At 56.7% G+C, this 18426-nt stretch overlaps 1 protein-coding gene across 3 annotated transcripts in view; it reads left to right on the forward strand.

Moving 5' to 3' along the window:
* Positions 1-18426, forward strand: part of coro1cb (coronin, actin binding protein, 1Cb) — a 175334-nt gene that overhangs the window by 104726 nt on the left and 52182 nt on the right. For all 3 annotated transcript variants that reach the window (XM_041202432.1, XM_041202433.1, XM_041202431.1), the window contains one exon: positions 5471-5600. In XM_041202432.1, the coding sequence (XP_041058366.1) occupies positions 5471-5600 (130 nt within the window). The remainder of the gene's footprint in view (positions 1-5470; positions 5601-18426) is intronic.

Raw genomic sequence — 18426 nt, forward strand, 5'->3', positions numbered from 1 at the left:
TGAGCTAAATGTTAAACTTCCTTACCCATGAGGTTACAAAGGTATACTGCTCAGATAAAAATTATCCATCGCTTTAATTTAGAGCCAGATGAACTGGTTATTTTTGTTTAACATCTGCAGCATTAATGGCTCAAAGGATGATGTCAGGATATGAGTCATTACGTTGTTTTTTTTCCCCCGTGAAGTGGATAGATTTGAAAACCTGAATAGAACTTTGTTTTTGAGTGCAACAAATGAGCAGTTACGAATATTTCCTAAATTTTGCTGCTTTCGTCCACTTGTAGATGATAGCTACCAATATTCAGATGAGTTGGCCGGACTGTTTTATTTTTCAACATTGTATCTCACCCTCTTCTGTCTGTGTCACTTGTCATCATGTAATTCAAGGAAGCCCTTCCTGGCACATGCAGTCCCTCCATTAAAAGGGAGAGTGTTCAACCTAGAATAGAATACAGTCTGTTTTCCTGGGTTGTTGTAACCTTTTGGTAGAAAATGGCCTTGAGGTGAATTCAGCTAGAACAGAAGATCTGAGTGGACAAGGCAAGTCCATCACTGAAGGCAGCTCACTCACCAGCTTGATGTCCCAGAAGCAAATGTCAATATCCAAGGGAGGAGTCAACTCAACCAAACCATGCTTAAGGACATGGTCACATAAACTCTGGACACACAAACGCTGGAATCGATGATCTGGCAAGAAAGGGTTAATATGTTTACTCAAACTAGTCTCCAAACAGGGGGTTGGTAAAATAACCTCAAATTCAATCCAAACTGTGATGCAAGACAGTTCAGCAAGCCAAGCTTGGTCATCATTCAATCCTATTCTGAAGGTTGGTGGTAAATGTCAGCTGAGTCCTTGATGTCAAATGAAGTGAGGGCTGGGCATTAAGGATTCGTCTGATTCCTTGCCGTATGTGTTGAGATAATGACCCCAGTATTCTTTATCATCCACGCTGTTTCCTACTAAAATGTCCACTATCGTTTCAACTGTTCAAATATGATTTGAATAAGTGAACATATCACATACCTGGATAAGCAAATGTGTGGAATTGTTGCTTTTGAACTGAAAGCCTTGTTGCTGAAAGTGTGTTGGTGCTGCATAGCTGGTATCCAACCACAGCCTTCAGCCATGTATAGTCTATGAGAACTGCCAATTCAGTGTATGAAGCCTAAGCAATTCTTCATCTATTTGTTGGGAAAAGGCCATTCTTTGTGCTGCTAAATCTTAAATTGGAAAAACAAAGGTCTGTTGATGTCAACACCGTGAGATGGATGTAAATTAGCAACAACATTGATCCAGATTTTGTGGCCCATGAGGCTTCATTGGATGCAACGAACATGATTTCACACCCTCCTGCTGTAAATTACAAATTTGCTGGTTTAATTGCAACACTGCCATCTGCTGTTGGCGGTCTTTATTACATACAAACTAAAACACAAGCAGATTGTTCGTCCCAACTACATAGTGTTCAGCTTCAATATGAGCATTAGTCCGTGAGCATTACTCCTAATCCCACGTATCTATCCTTTTCCCAAATTTATTTCTGCTTCATCCAACCACCTATCTAGCCAATTCTTAAGAAATGGTAAATATGGTTCCTGCTTCAGTAGTGCACCAAAGCAATGTATTCCACGCTCCCAACCGTCTGCGTATAAAGAAAAATGAATAGACTGCAAATCGTTTTTACCAATTTCTCCCCTCCTGCAAAATCTGCTGATCATTGATGGGATCCTGCTGCACAAATACCATTAGCCCTTTGCTTCCTTACTAACTGGTCTTCTAGTATATGGTAACATTAGCTGGGTAATCTTATTGAAGTGTATGAGATAATTAGTGAAGTGGGAAAGATAAATCCAAAACACTAGTTAAAACTAAATTGAAGGCAGAAACAGCATTGAATCTTAGCTTCTTTATTAGTGACCTTATCCCCATCATAAAGCCAGGAGTGGGGCTGTTTGCTGAGGATTGGATTGCTCATGTCCATTAACAATTCCTCAGATAGTGGAGCAGTCCATGTCTGCATGCAACATGATTTGGAAAATAATGAGGCTTGGGTTGTTGTGTGGCATGAATGTTAATTGCCACTCGAGTGCCAGGTAATCTCTCTCTCCAATGAGAGAGCCTAACCACCTCCCTTTGACATTTAATGGTATTGCCACCAACAGCATCCTAGGGGTCATCATTGACCAGAAACTCAACTGGAAGCAGGCCCCACAAATGCTGTAGCTGCTAGAGCAGTCAGAAATTGGTGTTGTGCAGTGAATGACCCTCCAACTAATTCCCCAAAAGTATGTTCACCGCTATTAAGGAATGCCCGTGACTCAAAGGTGGAGCTGCAACAACAGGCTAGAAGCCTGACACCATCCAAGACAAAACAATCTGCTTGATCGGTGCTTCACTCACTGACCTTTTTAAAAAAAATACCTATCTGCTGACACACCATGGCTGCAGTATGTAGCTCTGCAGCAACTACCAAATCTACACCATCCAATAGGACAAAGGCAGCAGTTGCTTGGGAGCAACACCACCTCCAAGCCGCACACTATCCTGATTTGGACATATCAGCCATTTCTTCCTTGACACTGGGTCAGATTTCTTGAAGACCCTACCTAACAACATTGAGGGAGCACCTTTACTGCACTGACTGCAGCGATCCAAGAAGGCCCATCACCACCTACTGTAGGATTACTAGGGCTGGACAGTAAATGCCAGTGATGAAATGATGCCTGCGTCCCAAGAATGAACAATATATAAAAACAAGATAGAAAACACTGAGGCCCCCTTGAAATTCCTTTCAAAGATCATGCAAGATTAACTTCCAGGTAGAGTTGTGGTGTGGAAACCCTGGAATTACTGAACAGTTGGAGGCTGCAATGGGCTGACATCATTACCTTTCTGAAGGGGTGAGTTAAGATTAAGCGAATGAATTTTCTCATCTGACATGGGTCCGGCTAGCAAGTGTTGGCAGGCTGTTTAATTTTATAGCATATTACATATCCCCACACTTTTTCCAACAGAGATCACTCAATTATTATGGAGCGTGGCTCATTCCACTCCCAACTCCCCTTAGCATGGGGCGCTATGGGAAAATGTAACAACTGTGTTTTTCTGCCACACTGGACAGCTAGCTCACCACCTACTGGAGCACAAGCCTGGGGTCTTCTAATCTGTATGGATGCTAACAACGAGCTATCAAAGAGCTCCAAAAACAGACCTGGCCAACTCTGTTCAATGTTGCTGCTAGTTTGGGGCTGAAGAGTAGACTCTTAAAATGTTTGGAGAAAATTTGGGATTATGAACACAGTTTGGCTGCTACAGTTAACCATTTTCTTGATAATGTAAAATTTATCCATAAAACTGACCAGACTTGGGTCCCTTCAGTATGACTTTGATATTTTGGCATGGGCTAACATAATGGCTTATCCATTTGTTTTAAAATTGTTGCATACTCATATGAAAGTTTGATTTATTTTGCAAATTATTGGAAACATTCTGAATCGCCCGTACACTGAAACCTCCTGGTTTTCCTATTGCAATCAGAGCAATAAAATAATGCATTCAGGAGATACGTCTGCAAGATGAGGCTCTGGTATATGATAAGTTGGGTGGCATGTAAGGTATGATGTGTATGCAATAAGGAGAATGTTTAGCTCATTAATTTGCTCTCTCAATGCTATAAATAGGTGGTATGCACACGCTCAATTATATTGGTTGGTTGGATCTTAAAGTTGACTATAAAGTGCTATTATTTTACCCTTGCTGTGATGTTAGCAGGAGCCTTCATGCTTGCCGCACCAAAGAGAATGCCTAACCCTAGTCAGCCTCTAACTAGAAATGTTATCGTGTAAAGAAAGGCAAATTGAGAGATCTGATCAGCCTAGGAAATATCTGGACTAACACCAGGAAATCCTTCTCGCAAGTGATTTAACACACCTTGTTTTGGGTTATGGAGGTAAAATTCCTGGATTTATTTAGCAGACATGTGGCATTATGATGGAGCGATTTGTGAATTTTTCTTTTGTAATGGCCATCCTCGCCCATATCCATCTAGAATGCTTCACATGAATACAGATCTCTATAAGATGAACCAGACAGCATACACTTTTGTGACAGTCCTGATTTCCCCTTCATACCAATAAACTGCTTTTGAGGTTATTTAATCTTCAGTTACAGAATTGTCATTGATGATGCATATTCAATATTGGCAACCTTTCACAGTTTGTGTTGATTGGTACACTTTCATTTCTAATGCTGGTTCTATAGTATAAAAACTGAAAATGCTGGAAATACTCAGGTCAGGCAGCAGCTAAGGAGAGAGAGAAGCTGGGTCAAAATCCTGGAACTCCCTCCCCCAACAGCACTGTGGGTGTACCTACACCACAGGGACTGCAGTGGTTCAAGAAGGCAGCTCACTACCACCTTCTCAAGGGCAACTAGGGGTGGGCAATAAATGCTGGCCCAGCCAGTGAAGTCCACATCCTCTTAATGATTTTTTAAGAAGTTAAATGTACCAGGTCAATGATTTTTCATGAGATGTCCTGATGAAAGGTCATCAACCTTATTAATTAACTCTGTTTCTCTCTCCACAGATGCTGCCTGACCTATTGAGTATTTGCAGCATTTTCTGTTTTGACTTCCAGCATCCACAGTTTTCTGCTTTTTGGTTCTGTAGTATGCTGGGCTCTGAATGTAGTGGAATTCTCCATTATGTGGGAGTTCCACAGGACTGCAGCAGCAGATGTTCACATCCTGCTTTATTCCTCCCAACAGATTTTCTTCCAGGGCTGGGGGCAAGCTAGTGGTAGTAAAACAGCATTGTTAGCCTGTATGGATTGCAACGATTGGACAGAGGCCTTTCAGCTCGCACTAGGGGAGGCTAGGTTCTGTCTCTTTTACATGGAGCTTTCATCACAGACACAGGCTTCTTGTCCCGAACTGAACTGCTTCATAATTTTGAAGATCTCTATTAGGTCACCGTCAACCTTTTTTCTTTGCTAGAGGAAGGCGACCCAGGCTATTCAGTCTCAATTCTACTATTATGCATATCTTTTTTGCACCACCTTCAGTAAGTTTTAAACCTGTGCATTCTGTCCAATCCACCTCTTTCCAATGTTTGTGTATATGCGCAAACACAGGTCTGACCCTTGAATAATTATCTAAATTACTGCTCACCTAACATTCCTCACGTAATTCAATTACTCTTGGGCGGAATGTAAAAGGCAGCCTCCTGTGGCGGAAACAAATGTTTTATGATGGCACCTGATGGTTATTTCCCTGGAGGCATTGAGAAAAAGCCCAAGTGCAGCTCAGTAATTCTGTTAAATACCCCACATGCTGGTTTCCATCCTCTGATTCTATAGTTTGTAAATCTGGCCAGAATTAGAATACATGTGCAGTTTGTTTTGAGATGATGTCCTGAGCTGCCTTTCACGTGGGTCTGGTTTAATTTATTTTTTATTTTTCTGCTAACAGATCTGGCAGATCCCAGAGAATGGATTGACAGTTCCCATCACAGAGCCTGTCGTCATTTTGGAGGGACATGCCAAGAGAGTTGGGATTGTATCTTGGCATCCGACTGCACGCAATGTTCTCCTCAGTGCAGGTGAGGCGTTGTCTCTGCCTCTGTCTCTGCCTCTGCCTGCCTGTCTGTCTGATTCTCTGTTTGTCTCTGCCTGCATGTCTCTGTCTCTCTCTCTGTCTCTCTCTCTGTCTCTCTCTCTGTCTCTCTCTCTGTCTCTCTCTCTGTCTCTCTCTCTGTCTCTCTCTCTGTCTCTCTCTGTCTCTCTCTGTCTCTCTCTCTGTCTCTCTCTCTGTCTCTCTCTCTCTGTCTCTCTCTCTCTGTCTCTCTCTCTCTGTCTCTCTCTCTCTGTCTCTCAGTCTGCCCCCGTCTCTGTCTGCCCCTCTCTCTCTCTGTCTGCCCCTCTCTCTCTCTGTCTGCCCCTCTCTCTCTCTGTCTGCCCCTCTCTCTCTCTGTCTGCCCCTCTCTCTCTCTGTCTGCCCCTCTCTCTCTCTGTCTGCCCCTCTCTCTCTCTGTCTGCCCCTCTCTCTCTCTGTCTGCCCCTCTCTCTCTCTGTCTGCCCCTCTCTCTCTCTGTCTGCCCCTCTCTCTCTCTGTCTGCCCCTCTCTCTCTCTGTCTGCCCCTCTCTCTCTCTGTCTGCCCCTCTCTCTCTCTGTCTGCCCCTCTCTCTCTCTGTCTGCCCCTCTCTCTCTCTGTCTGCCCCTCTCTCTCTCTGTCTGCCCCTCTCTCTCTCTGTCTGCCCCTCTCTCTCTCTGTCTGCCCCTCTCTCTCTCTGTCTGCCCCTCTCTCTCTCTGTCTGCCCCTCTCTCTCTCTGTCTGCCCCTCTCTCTCTCTGTCTGCCCCTCTCTCTCTCTGTCTGCCCCTCTCTCTCTCTGTCTGCCCCTCTCTCTCTCTGTCTGCCCCTCTCTCTCTCTGTCTGCCCCTCTCTCTCTCTGTCTGCCCCTCTCTCTCTCTGTCTGCCCCTCTCTCTCTCTGTCTGCCCCTCTCTCTCTCTGTCTGCCCCTCTCTCTCTCTGTCTGCCCCTCTCTCTCTCTGTCTGCCCCTCTCTCTCTCTGTCTGCCCCTCTCTCTCTCTGTCTGCCCCTCTCTCTCTCTGTCTGCCCCTCTCTCTCTCTGTCTGCCCCTCTCTCTCTGTCTGCCCCTCTCTCTCTCTGTCTGCCCCTCTCTCTCTCTGTCGGCCCCTCTCTCTCTCTGTCGGCCCCTCTCTCTCTCTGTCGGCCCCTCTCTCTCTCTGTCGGCCCCTCTCTCTCTCTGTCGGCCCCTCTCTCTCTCTGTCGGCCCCTCTCTCTCTCTGTCGGCCCCTCTCTCTCTCTGCCGGCCCCTCTCTCTCTCTGCCGGCCCCTCTCTCTCTCTGCCGGCCCCTCTCTCTCTCTGCCGGCCCCTCTCTCTCTCTGCCGGCCCCCCTCTCTCTCTGCCGGCCCCCCTCTCTCTCTGCCGGCCCCCCTCTCTCTCTGCCGGCCCCCCTCTCTCTCTGCCGGCCCCCCTCTCTCTCTGCCGGCCCCCCTCTCTCTCTGCCGGCCCCCCTCTCTCTCTGCCGGCCCCCCTCTCTCTCTGCCGGCCCCCCTCTCTCTCTGCCGGCCCCCCTCTCTCTCTGCCGGCCCCCCTCTCTCTCTGCCGGCCCCCCTCTCTCTCTGCCGGCCCCCCTCTCTCTCTGCCGGCCCCCCTCTCTCTCTCTGCCGGCCCCCCTCTCTCTCTCTGCCGGCCCCCCTCTCTCTCTCTGTCTGCCCCCCTCTCCCTCTCTGTCTGCCCCCCTCTCTCTCTCTGTCTGCCCCCCTCTCTCTCTCTGTCTGCCCCCCTCTCTCTCTCTGTCTGCCCCTCTCTCTCTCTCTGTCTGCCCCTCTCTCTCTCTCTGTCTGCCTCTCTCTCTCTGTCTGCCTCCTCTCTCGCTCTCTGTCTGCCCCTCTCTCGCTCTCTGTCTGCCCCTCTCTCTCTCTCTGTCTGCCCCTCTCTCTCTCTCTGTCTGCCTCTCTCTCTCTCTCTGTCTGCCCCTCTCTCTCTCTCTGTCTGCCCCTCTCTCGCTCTCTGTCTGCCCCTCTCTCGCTCTCTGTCTGCCCCTCTCTCGCTCTCTGTCTGCCCCCTCTCTCGCTCTCTGTCTGCCCCTCTCTCGCTCTCTGTCTGCCCCTCTCTCGCTCTCTGTCTGCCCCTCTCTCGCTCTCTGTCTGCCCCTCTCTCGCTCTCTGTCTGCCCCTCTCTCGCTCTCTGTCTGCCCCTCTCTCGCTCTCTGTCTGCCCCTCTCTCGCTCTCTGTCTGCCCCTCTCTCGCTCTCTGTCTGCCCCTCTCTCGCTCTCTGTCTGCCCCTCTCTCGCTCTCTGTCTGCCCCTCTCTCGCTCTCTGTCTGCCCCTCTCTCGCTCTCTGTCTGCCCCTCTCTCGCTCTCTGTCTGCCCCCTCTCTCGCTTCTCTGTCTGCCCCTCTCTCGCTCTCTGTCTGCCCTCTCTCGCTCTCTGTCTGCCCCTCTCTCGCTCTCTGTCTGCCCCTCTCTCGCTCTCCTGTCTGCCCCTCTCTCGCTCTCTGTCTGCCCCTCTCTCGCTCTCTGTCTGCCCCTCTCTCGCTCTCTGTCTGCCCCTCTCTCGCTCTCTGTCTGCCCCTCTCTCGCTCTCTGTCTGCCCCTCTCTCGCTCTCTGTCTGCCCCTCTCTCGCTCTCTGTCTGCCCTCTCTCTCGCGCTCTCTGTCTGCCCCTCTCTCGCTCTCTGTCTGCCCCTCTCTCGCTCTCTGTCTGCCCCTCTCTCGCTCTCTGTCTGCCCCTCTCTCGCTCTCTGTCTGCCCCTCTCTCGCTCTCTGTCTGCCCTCTCTCGCTCTCTGCTCTCGCTCTCTGTCTGCCCCTCTCTCGCTCTCTGTCTGCCCCTCTCTCGCTCTCTGTCTGCCCCTCTCTCGCTCTCTGTCTGCCCCTCTCTCGCTCTCTGTCTGCCCCTCTCTCGCTCTCTGTCTGCCCCTCTCTCGCTCTCTGTCTGCCCCTCTCTCGCTCTCTGTCTGCCCCTCTCTCGCTCTCTGTCTGCCCCTCTCTCGCTCTCTGTCTGCCCCTCTCTCGCTCTCTGTCTGCCCCTCTCTCGCTCTCTGTCTGCCCTCTCTCGCTCTCTGTCTGCCCCTCTCTCGCTCTCTGTCTGCCCCTCTCTCGCTCTCTGTCTGCCCCTCTCTCGCTCTCTGTCTGCCCCCCTCTCTCGCTCTCTCGGCCCCCTCTCGCTCTCTGTCTGCCCCTCTCTCGCTCTCTGTCTGCCCCTCTCTCGCTCTCTGTCTGCCCCTCTCTCGCTCTCTGTCTGCCCCTCTCTCGCTCTCTGTCTGCCCCTCTCTCGCTCTCGTGTCTGGCCCTCTCTCGCTCTCTGTCTGCCCCTCTCTCGCTCTCTGTCTGCCCCTCTCTCGCTCTCTGTCTGCCCCTCTCTCGCTCTCTGTCTGCCCCTCTCTCGCTCTCTGTCTGCCCCTCTCTCGCTCTCTGTCTGCCCCTCTCTCGCTCTCTGTCTGCCCCCTCTCTCGCTCTCTGTCTGCCCCTCCTCTCGCTCTCTGTCTGCCCCTCTCTCGCTCTCTGTCTGCCATCTCTCGCTCTCTGATCTGCCTCTCGTCTCTGTCTGTCCCCTCTCTCGCTCTCTGTCTGCCCTCTCTCGCTCTCTGTCTGCCCGCTCTCGCTCTCTGTCTGCCCTCTCTCGCTCTCTGTCTGCCCTCTCTCGCTCTCTGTCCCTGCCCCTCTCTTCGCTCTCTGGTGCGGCCCCTCTCTCGCTCTCTGTCTGCCCCTCTCGTCGCTCTCTGTCTGCCCCTCTCTCGCTCTCTGTCTGCCCTCTCTCGCTCTCTGTCTGCCCCTCTCTCGCTCTCTGTCTGCCCTCTCTCGCCTCTCTGGTCTGCCCTCTGTCTGCCCTCTACTCTCGCTCTCTGTCTGCCCCTCTCTCGCTCTCTGTCTGCCCTCTCTCGCTCTCTGTCTGCCCTCTCTCGACTCTCTGTCTGCCCCTCTCTCGCTCTCTGTCTGCCCCTCTCTCGCTCTCTGTCTGCCCCTCTCTCGCTCTCTTGTCTGCCCCTGCTCTCACCCCTCGCTCTCTGTCTGCCCTCTCTCGCTCTCTGTCTGCCCCTCTCTCAGCTCTCTGTCTGCCCCTCTCTCGCTCTCTGTCTGCCCCTCTCTCGCTCTCTGTCTGCCCCTCTCTCGCTCTCTGTCCGCCTCTCTCTCGCTATCTGTCTGCCCTCTCTCTCGCTCTCTGTCTGCCCCTCTCTCGCTCTCTGTTCTGCCCCTCTCTCGCTCTCTGTCTGCCCCTCTCTCGCTCTCTGTCTGCCCCTCTCTCGCTCTCTGTCTGCCCCTCTCTCGCTCTCTGTCTGCCCCTCTCTCGCTCTCTGTCTGCCCCTCTCTCGCTCTCTGTCTGCCCCTCTCTCGCTCTCTGTCTGCCCCTCTCTCGCTCTCTGTCTGCCCCTCTCTCGCTCTCTGTCTGCCCCTCTCTCGCTCTCTGTCTGCCCCTCTCTCGCTCTCTGTCTGCCCCTCTCTCGCTCTCTGTCTGCCCCTCTCTCGCTCTCTGTCTGCCCCTCTCTCGCTCTCTGTCTGCCCCTCTCTCGCTCTCTGTCTGCCCCTCTCTCGCTCTCTGTCTGCCCCTCTCTCGCTCTCTGTCTGCCCCTCTCTCGCTCTCTGTCTGCCCCCTCTCTCGCTCTCTGTCTGCCCCTCTCTCGCTCTCTGTCTGCCCCTCTCTCGCTCTCTGTCTGCCCCTCTCTCGCTCTCTGTCTGCCCCTCTCTCGCTCTCTGTCTGCCCCTCTCTCGCTCTCTGTCTGCCCCTCTCTCGCTCTCTGTCTGCCCCTCTCTCGCTCTCTGTCTGCCCCTCTCTCGCTCTCTGTCTGCCCCTCTCTCGCTCTCTGTCTGCCCCTCTCTCGCTCTCTGTCTGCCCCTCTCTCGCTCTCTGTCTGCCCCTCTCTCGCTCTCTGTCTGCCCCTCTCTCGCTCTCTGTCTGCCCCTCTCTCGCTCTCTGTCTGCCCCTCTCTCGCTCTCTGTCTGCCCCTCTCTCGCTCTCTGTCTGCCCCTCTCTCGCTCTCTGTCTGCCCCTCTCTCGCTCTCTGTCTGCCCTCTCTCGCTCTCTGTCTGCCCCTCTCTCGCTCTCTGTCTGCCCCTCTCTCGCTCTCTGTCTGCCCCTCTCTCGCTCTCTGTCTGCCCCTCTCTCGCTCTCTGTCTGCCCCTCTCTCGCTCTCTGTCTGCCCCTCTCTCGCTCTCTGTCTGCCCCTCTCTCGCTCTCTGTCTGCCCCTCTCTCGCTCTCTGTCTGCCCCTCTCTCGCTCTCTGTCTGCCCCTCTCTCGCTCTCTGTCTGCCCCTCTCTCGCTCTCTGTCTGCCCCTCTCTCGCTCTCTGTCTGCCCCTCTCTCGCTCTCTGTCTGCCCCTCTCTCGCTCTCTGTCTGCCCCTCTCTCGCTCTCTGTCTGCCCCTCTCTCGCTCTCTGTCTGCCCCTCTCTCGCTCTCTGTCTGCCCCTCTCTCGCTCTCTGTCTGCCCCTCTCTCGCTCTCTGTCTGCCCCTCTCTCGCTCTCTGTCTGCCCCTCTCTCGCTCTCTGTCTGCCCCTCTCTCGCTCTCTGTCTGCCCCTCTCTCGCTCTCTGTCTGCCCCTCTCTCGCTCTCTGTCTGCCCCTCTCTCGCTCTCTGTCTGCCCCTCTCTCGCTCTCTGTCTGCCCCTCTCTCGCTCTCTGTCTGCCCCTCTCTCGCTCTCTGTCTGCCCCTCTCTCGCTCTCTGTCTGCCCCTCTCTCGCTCTCTGTCTGCCCCTCTCTCGCTCTCTGTCTGCCCCTCTCTCGCTCTCTGTCTGCCCCTCTCTCGCTCTCTGTCTGCCCCTCTCTCGCTCTCTGTCTGCCCCTCTCTCGCTCTCTGTCTGCCCCTCTCTCGCTCTCTGTCTGCCCCTCTCTCGCTCTCTGTCTGCCCCTCTCTCGCTCTCTGTCTGCCCCTCTCTCGCTCTCTGTCTGCCCCTCTCTCGCTCTCTGTCTGCCCCTCTCTCGCTCTCTGTCTGCCCCTCTCTCGCTCTCTGTCTGCCCCTCTCTCGCTCTCTGTCTGCCCCTCTCTCGCTCTCTGTCTGCCCCTCTCTCGCTCTCTGTCTGCCCCTCTCTCGCTCTCTGTCTGCCCCTCTCTCGCTCTCTGTCTGCCCCTCTCTCGCTCTCTGTCTGCCCCTCTCTCGCTCTCTGTCTGCCCCTCTCTCGCTCTCTGTCTGCCCCTCTCTCGCTCTCTGTCTGCCCCTCTCTCGCTCTCTGTCTGCCCCTCTCTCGCTCTCTGTCTGCCCCTCTCTCGCTCTCTGTCTGCCCCTCTCTCGCTCTCTGTCTGCCCCTCTCTCGCTCTCTGTCTGCCCCTCTCTCGCTCTCTGTCTGCCCCTCTCTCGCTCTCTGTCTGCCCCTCTCTCGCTCTCTGTCTGCCCCTCTCTCGCTCTGTCTGTCTGCCCCTCTCTCGCTCGTCTGTCTGCCCCTCTCTCGCTCTCTGTCTGCCCCTCTCTCGCTCTGTCTGTCTGCCCCTCTCCGCTCTGTCTGTCTGCCCCTCTCTCGCTGCTCTGTCTGCCCCTCTCTCGCTCTCTGTCTGCCCCTCTCTCGCTCTCTGTCTGCCCCTCTCTCGCTCTCTGTCTGCCCCTCTCTCGCTCTCTGTCTGCCCCTCTCTCGCTCTCTGTCTGCCCCTCTCTCGCTCTCTGTCTGCCCCTCTCTCGCTCTCTGTCTGCCCCTCTCTCGCTCTCTGTCTGCCCCTCTCTCGCTCTCTGTCTGCCCCTCTCTCTCTCTCTGTCTGCCCCTCTCTCTCTCTCTGTCGCCCTCTCTCTCTCTCTGTCTGCCCCTCTCTCGCTCTCTCTGTCTGCCCCTCTCTCGCTCTCTGTCTGCCCTCTCTCGCTCCTGTCTGCCCCTCTCTCGCTCTCTGTCTGCCCCTCCTCGCTCTCTGTCTGCCCCTCTCTCGCTCTCTCGCTCTCTGTCTGCCCCTCTCTCGCTCTCTGTCTGCCCCCTCTCTCGCTCTCTGTCTGCCCCTCTCTCGCTCTCCTGTCTGCCCCTCTCTCGCTCTCTGTCTGCCCCTCTCTCGCTCTCTGTCTGCCCCTCTCTCGCTCTCTGTCTGCCCCTCTCTCGCTCTCTGTCTGCCCCTCTCTCGCTCTCTGTCTGCCCCCTCGCCTCTCTGTCTGCCCCTCTCTCGCTCTCTGTCTGCCCCTCTCTCGCTCTCTGTCTGCCCCTCTCTCGCCTCTCTGTCTGCCCCCTCTTCGCCTCTGTCTGCCCCTCTCTCGCTCTCTGTCCTGCCCCTCTCTCGCTCTCTGTCTGCCCCTCTCTCGCTCTCTGTCTGCCCCTCTCTCGCTCTCTGTCTGCCCCCCTCTCTCGCCTCTCTTCTGCCCCTCTCTCGCTCTCTGTCTGCCCCTCTCTCGCTCTCTGTCTGCCCTCTCGCTCTCGTCCTGCCTCTCGCTCTCGCTCTCTGTCTGCCCCGCTCTCGCTCTCTGTCTGCCCCTCTCTCGCTCTTGTCTGCCCCCTCTCTCGCTCTCTGTCTGCCCCTCTCTCGCTCTCTGTCTGCCCCTCTCTCGCTCTCTGTCTGCCCTCTCTCGCTCTCTGTCTGCCCCTCTCTCGCTCTCTGTCTGCCCCTCTCTCTCGCTCTCTGTCTGCCCCTCTCTCGCTCTCTGTCTGCCCCTCTCTCGCTCTCTGTCTGCCCCTCTCTCGCTCTCTGTCTGCCCCTCTCTCGCTCTCTGTCTGCCCCTCTCTCGCTCTCTGTCTGCCCTCCTCGCTCTCTCTGTCTGCCCCTCTCTCGCTCTCTGTCTGCCCCTCTCTCGCTCTCTGTCTGCCCCTCTCTCGCTCTCTGTCTGCCCCTCTCTCGCTCTCTGTCTGCCCCTCTCTCGCTCTCTGTCTGCCCCTCTCTCGCTCTCTGTCTGCCCCTCTCTCGCTCTCTGTCTGCCCCTCTCTCGCTCTCTGTCTGCCCCTCTCTCGCTCTCTGTCTGCCCTCTCTCGCTCTCTGTCTGCCCCTCTCTCGCTCTCTGTCTGCCCCTCTCTCGCTCTCTGTCTGCCCCTCTCTCGCTCTCTGTCTGCCCCTCTCTCGCTCTCTGTCTGCCCCTCTCTCGCTCTCTGTCTGCCCCTCTCTCGCTCTCTGTCTGCCCCTCTCTCGCTCTCTGTCTGCCCCTCTCTCGCTCTCTGTCTGCCCCTCTCTCGCTCTCTGTCTGCCCCTCTCTCGCTCTCTGTCTGCCCCTCTCTCGCTCTCTGTCTGCCCCTCTCTCGCTCTCTGTCTGCCCCTCTCTCGCTCTCTGTCTGCCCCTCTCTCGCTCTCTGTCTGCCCCTCTCTCGCTCTCTGTCTGCCCCTCTCTCGCTCTCTGTCTGCCCCTCTCTCGCTCTCTGTCTGCCCCTCTCTCGCTCTCTGTCTGCCCCTCTCTCGCTCTCTGTCTGCCCCTCTCTCGCTCTCTGTCTGCCCCTCTCTGTCTGTCTGTCTGCCCCTCTCTGTCTGTCTGTCTGCCCCTCTCTGTCTGTCTGTCTGCCCCTCTCTGTCTGTCTGTCTGCCCCTCTCCGTCTGTCTGTCTGCCCCTCTCCCTCTGTCTGTCTGCCCCTCTCTCGCTCTCTGTCTGCCCCTCTCTCGCTCTCTGTCTGCCCCTCTCTCGCTCTCTGTCTGCCCCTCTCTCGCTCTCTGTCTGCCCCTCTCTCGCTCTCTGTCTGCCCCTCTCTCGCTCTCTGTCTGCCCCTCTCTCGCTCTCTGTCTGCCCCTCTCTCGCTCTCTGTCTGCCCCTCTCTCGCTCTCTGTCCGCCTCTCTCGCTCTCTGTCTGCCCCTCTCTCTCTCTCTGTCCGCCTCTCTCTCTCTCTGTCCGCCTCTCTCTCTCTCTGTCCGCCTCTCTCTCTCTCTGTCTCTCTGCCTCTCTCTCTCTCTGTCTCTCTGCCTCTCTCTCTCTCTGTCTCTCTGCCTCTCTCTCTCTCTGTCTCTCTGCCTCTTTCTCTCTGTCTCTCTGTCTGTCTGTCTGCCCCTCTCTGTCTGTCTGTCTGCCCCTCTCTGTCTGTCTGTCTGCCCCTCTCTGTCTGTCTGTCTGCCCCTCTCTGTCTGTCTGTCTGCCCCTCTCCCTCTGTCTGTCTGCCCCTCTCCCTCTGTCTGTCTGCCCCTCTCCCTCTGTCTGTCTGCCCGCTCCCTCTGTCTGTCTGCCCCTCTCCCTCTGTCTGTCTGCCCCTCTCCCTCTGTCTGTCTGCCCCTCTCCCTCTGTCTGTCTGCCCCTCTCCCTCTGTCTGTCTGCCCCTCTCCCTCTGTCTGTGCTGCCCCTCTCCCTCTGTCTGTCTGCCCCTCTCCCTCTGTCTGTCTGCCCCTCTCCCTCTGTCTGTCTGCCCCTCTCCCTCTGTCTGTCTGCCCCTCTCCCTCTGTCTGTCTGCCCCTCTCCCTCTGTCTGTCTGCCCCTCTCCCTCTGTCTGTCTGCCCTCTCCCTCTGTCTGTCTGCCCCTCTCCCTCTGTCTGTCTGCCCCTCTCCCTCTGTCTGTCTGCCCCTCTCCCTCTGTCTGTCTGCCCCTCTCCCTCTGTCTGTCTGCCCCTCCTCCCTCTGTCTGTCTGCCCTCTCCCTCTGTCTGTCTGCCCCTCTCCCTCTGTCTGGTCTGCCCCCTCTCCCTCTGTCTGTCTGCCCCTCTCCCTCTGTCTGTCTGCCCCTCTCCCTCTGTCTGTCTGCCCCTCTCCCTCTGTCTGTCTGCCCCTCTCCCTCTGTCTGTCTGCCCCTCTCCCTCTGTCTGTCTGCCCCTCTCCCTCTGTCTGTCTGCCCCTCTCCCTCTGTCTGTCTGCCCCTCTCCCTCTGTCTGTCTGCCCCTCTCCCTCTGTCTGTCTGCCCCTCTCCCTCTGTCTGTCTGCCCCTCTCCCTCTGTCTGTCTGCCCCTCTCCCTCTGTCTGTCTGCCCCTCTCCCTCTGTCTGTCTGCCCCTCTCCCTCTGTCTGTCTGCCCCTCTCCCTCTGTCTGTCTGCCCCTCTCCCTCTGTCTGTCTGCCCCTCTCCCTCTGTCTGTCTGCCCCTCTCCCTCTGTCTGTCTGCCCCCTCTCCCTCTGTCTGTCTGCCCCTCTCCCTCTGTCTGTCTGCCCCTCTCCCTCTGTCTGTCTGCCCCTCTCCCTCTGTCTGTCTGCCCCTCTCCCTCTGTCTGTCCTGCCCCTCTCCCTCTGTCTGTCTGCCCCTCTCCCTCTGTCTGTCTGCCCCTCTCCCTCTGTCTGTCTGCCCCTCTCCCTCTGTCTGTCTGCCCCTCTCCCTCTGTCTGTCTGCCCCTCTCCTCTGTCTGTCTGCCCCTCTCCCTCTGTCTGTCTGCCCCTCTCCCTCTGTCTGTCTGCCCCTCTCCCTCTGTCTGTCTGCCCCTCTCCCTCTGTCTGTCTGCCCCTCTCCCTCTGTCTGTCTGCCCCTCTCCTCTGTCTGTCTGCCCCTCTCCCTCTGTCTGTCTGCCCCTCTCCCTCTGTCTGTCTGCCCCTCTCCCTCTGTCTGTCTGCCCCTCTCCCTCTGTCTGTCTGCCCCTCTCCCTCTGTCTGTCTGCCCCTCTCCCTCTGTCTGTCTGCCCTCTCCCTCTGTCTGTCTGCCCCTCTCCCTCTGTCTGTCTGCCCCTCTCCCTCTGTCTGTCTGCCCCTCTCCCTCTGTCTGTCTGCCCCTCTCCCTCTGTCTGTCTGCCCCTCTCCTCTGTCTGTCTGCCCCTCTCCCTCTGTCTGTCTGCCCCTCTCCCTCTGTCTGTCTGCCCCTCTCCCTCTGTCTGTCTGCCCCTCTCCCTCTGTCTGTCTGCCCCTCTCCCTCTGTCTGTCTGCCCCTCTCCCTCTGTCTGTCTGCCCCTCTCCCTCTGTCTGTCTGCCCCTCTCCCTCTGTCTGTCTGCCCCTCTCCCTCTGTCTGTCTGCCCCTCTCCCTAGTCCTGTCTGCCCCTCTCCCTCTGTCTGTCTGCCTCTCTCCCTCTGTCTGTCTGCCTCTCTCCCTCTGTCTGTCTGCCTCTCTCCCTCTGTCTGTCTGCCTCTCTCCCTCTGTCTGTCTGCCTCTCTCCCTCTGTCTGTCTGCCTCTCTCCCTCTGTCTGTCTGCCCCTCTCCCTCTGTCTGTCTGCCCCTCTCCCTCTGTCTGTCTGCCCCTCTCCCTCTGTCTGTCTGCCCCTCTCCCTCTGTCTGTCTGCCCCTCTCCCTCTGTCTGTCTCTGCCCCTCTCCCTCTGTCTGTCTGCCCCCTTCCTCTGTCTGTCTGCCCCTCTCCCTCTGTCCTGTCTGCCCCTCTCCCTCTGTCTGTCTGCCCCTCTCCCTCTGTCTGTCTGCCCCTCTCCCTCTCTGTCTGTCTGCCCCTCTCCTCTGTCTGTCTGCCCCTCTCCCTCTGTCTGTCTGCCCCTCTCCCTCTGTCTGTCTGCCCCTCTCCCTCTGTCTGTCTGCCCCTCTCCCTCTGTCTGTCTGCCCCTCTCCCTCTGTCTGTCTGCCCCTCTCCCTCTGTCTGTCTGCCCCTCTCCCTCTGTCTGTCTGCCCTCTCCCTCTGTCTGTCTGCCCCTCTCCCTCTGTCTGTCTGCCCCTCTCCCTCTGTCTGTCTGCCCCTCTCCCTCTGTCCTGTCTGCCCCTCTCCCTCTGTCTGTCTGCCCCTCTCCCTCTGTCTGTCTGCCCCTCTCCCTCTGTCTGTCTGCCCCTCTCCCTCTGTCTGTCTGCCCCTCTCCCTCTGTCTGTCTGCCCCTCTCCCTCTGTCCTGTCTGCCCCTCTCCCTCTGTCTGTCTGCCCCTCTCCCTCTGTCTGTCTGCCCCTCTCCCTCTGTCTGTCTGCCCCTCTCCCTCTGTCTGTCTGCCCCTCTCCCTCTGTCTGTCTGCCCCTCTCCCTCTGTCTGTCTGCCCCTCTCCCTCTGTCTGTCTGCCCCTCTCCCTCTGTCTGTCTGCCCTCTCCCTCTGTCTGTCTGCCCCTCTCCCTCTGTCTGTCTGCCCCTCTCCCTCTGTCTGTCTGCCCCTCTCCCTCTGTCTGTCTGCCCCTCTCCCTCTGTCTGTCTGCCCCTCTCCCTCTGTCTGTCTGCCCCTCTCCCTCTGTCTGTCTGCCCCTCTCCCTCTGTCTGTCTGCCCCTCTCCCTCTGTCTGTCTGCCCCTCTCCCTCTGTCTGTCTGCCCCTCTCCCTCTGTCTGTCTGCCCCTCTCCCTCTGTCTGTCTGCCCCTCTCCCTCTGTCTGTCTGCCCCTCTCCCTCTGTCTGTCTGCCCTCTCCCTCTGTCTGTCTGCCCTCTCCCTCTGTCTGTCTGCCCCTCTCCCTCTGTCTGTCTGCCCCTCTCCCTCTGTCTGTCTGCCCCTCTCCCTCTGTCTGTCTGCCCCTCTCCCTCTGTCTGTCTGCCCCTCTCCCTCTGTCTGTCTGCCCCTCTCCCTCTGTCTGTCTGCCCCTCCCCCTCTGTCTGTCTGCCCCTCCCCCTCTGTCTGTCTGCCCCTCCCCCTCTGTCTGTCTGCCCCTCTCCCTCTGTCTGTCTGCCCCTCTCCCTCTGTCTGTCTGCCCTCCTCTCTGTCTGTCTGCCCCTCTCCCTCTGTCTGTCTGCCCCTCTCCCTCTGTCTGTCTGCCCCTCTCCCGCTGTCTGTCTGCCCCTCTCCCTCTGTCTGTCTGCCCCTCTCCTCTGTCTGTCTGCCCCTCTCCCTCTGTCTGTCTGCCCCTCTCCCTCTGTCTGTCTGCCCCTCTCCCTCTGTCTGTCTGCCCCTCTCCCTCTGTCTGTCTGCCCCTCTCCCTCTGTCTGTCTGCCCCTCTCCCTCTGTCTGTCTGCCCTCTCCCTCTGTCTGTCTGCCCCTCTCCCTCTGTCTGTCTGCCCCTCTCCCTCTGTCTGTCTGCCCCTCTCCCTCGTCTGTCTGCCCCTCTCCCTCTGTCTGGCTGCCCCTCTCCTCTGTCTGTCTGCCCCTCTCCCTCTGTCTGTCTGCCCCTCTCCCTCTGTCTGTCTGCCCCTCTCCCTCTGTCTGTCTGCCCCTCTCCCTCTGTCTGTCTGCCCCTCTCCCTCTGTCTGTCTGCCCCTCTCCCTCTGTCTGTCTGCCCTCTCCCTCTGTCTGTCTGCCCCTCTCCCTCTGTCTGTCTGCCCCTCTCCCTCTGTCTGT

The sequence above is a fragment of the Carcharodon carcharias genome, chromosome 13, assembly GCF_017639515.1.
Source record: "Carcharodon carcharias isolate sCarCar2 chromosome 13, sCarCar2.pri, whole genome shotgun sequence".
Taxonomy (NCBI): Eukaryota; Metazoa; Chordata; class Chondrichthyes; order Lamniformes; family Lamnidae; genus Carcharodon; species Carcharodon carcharias.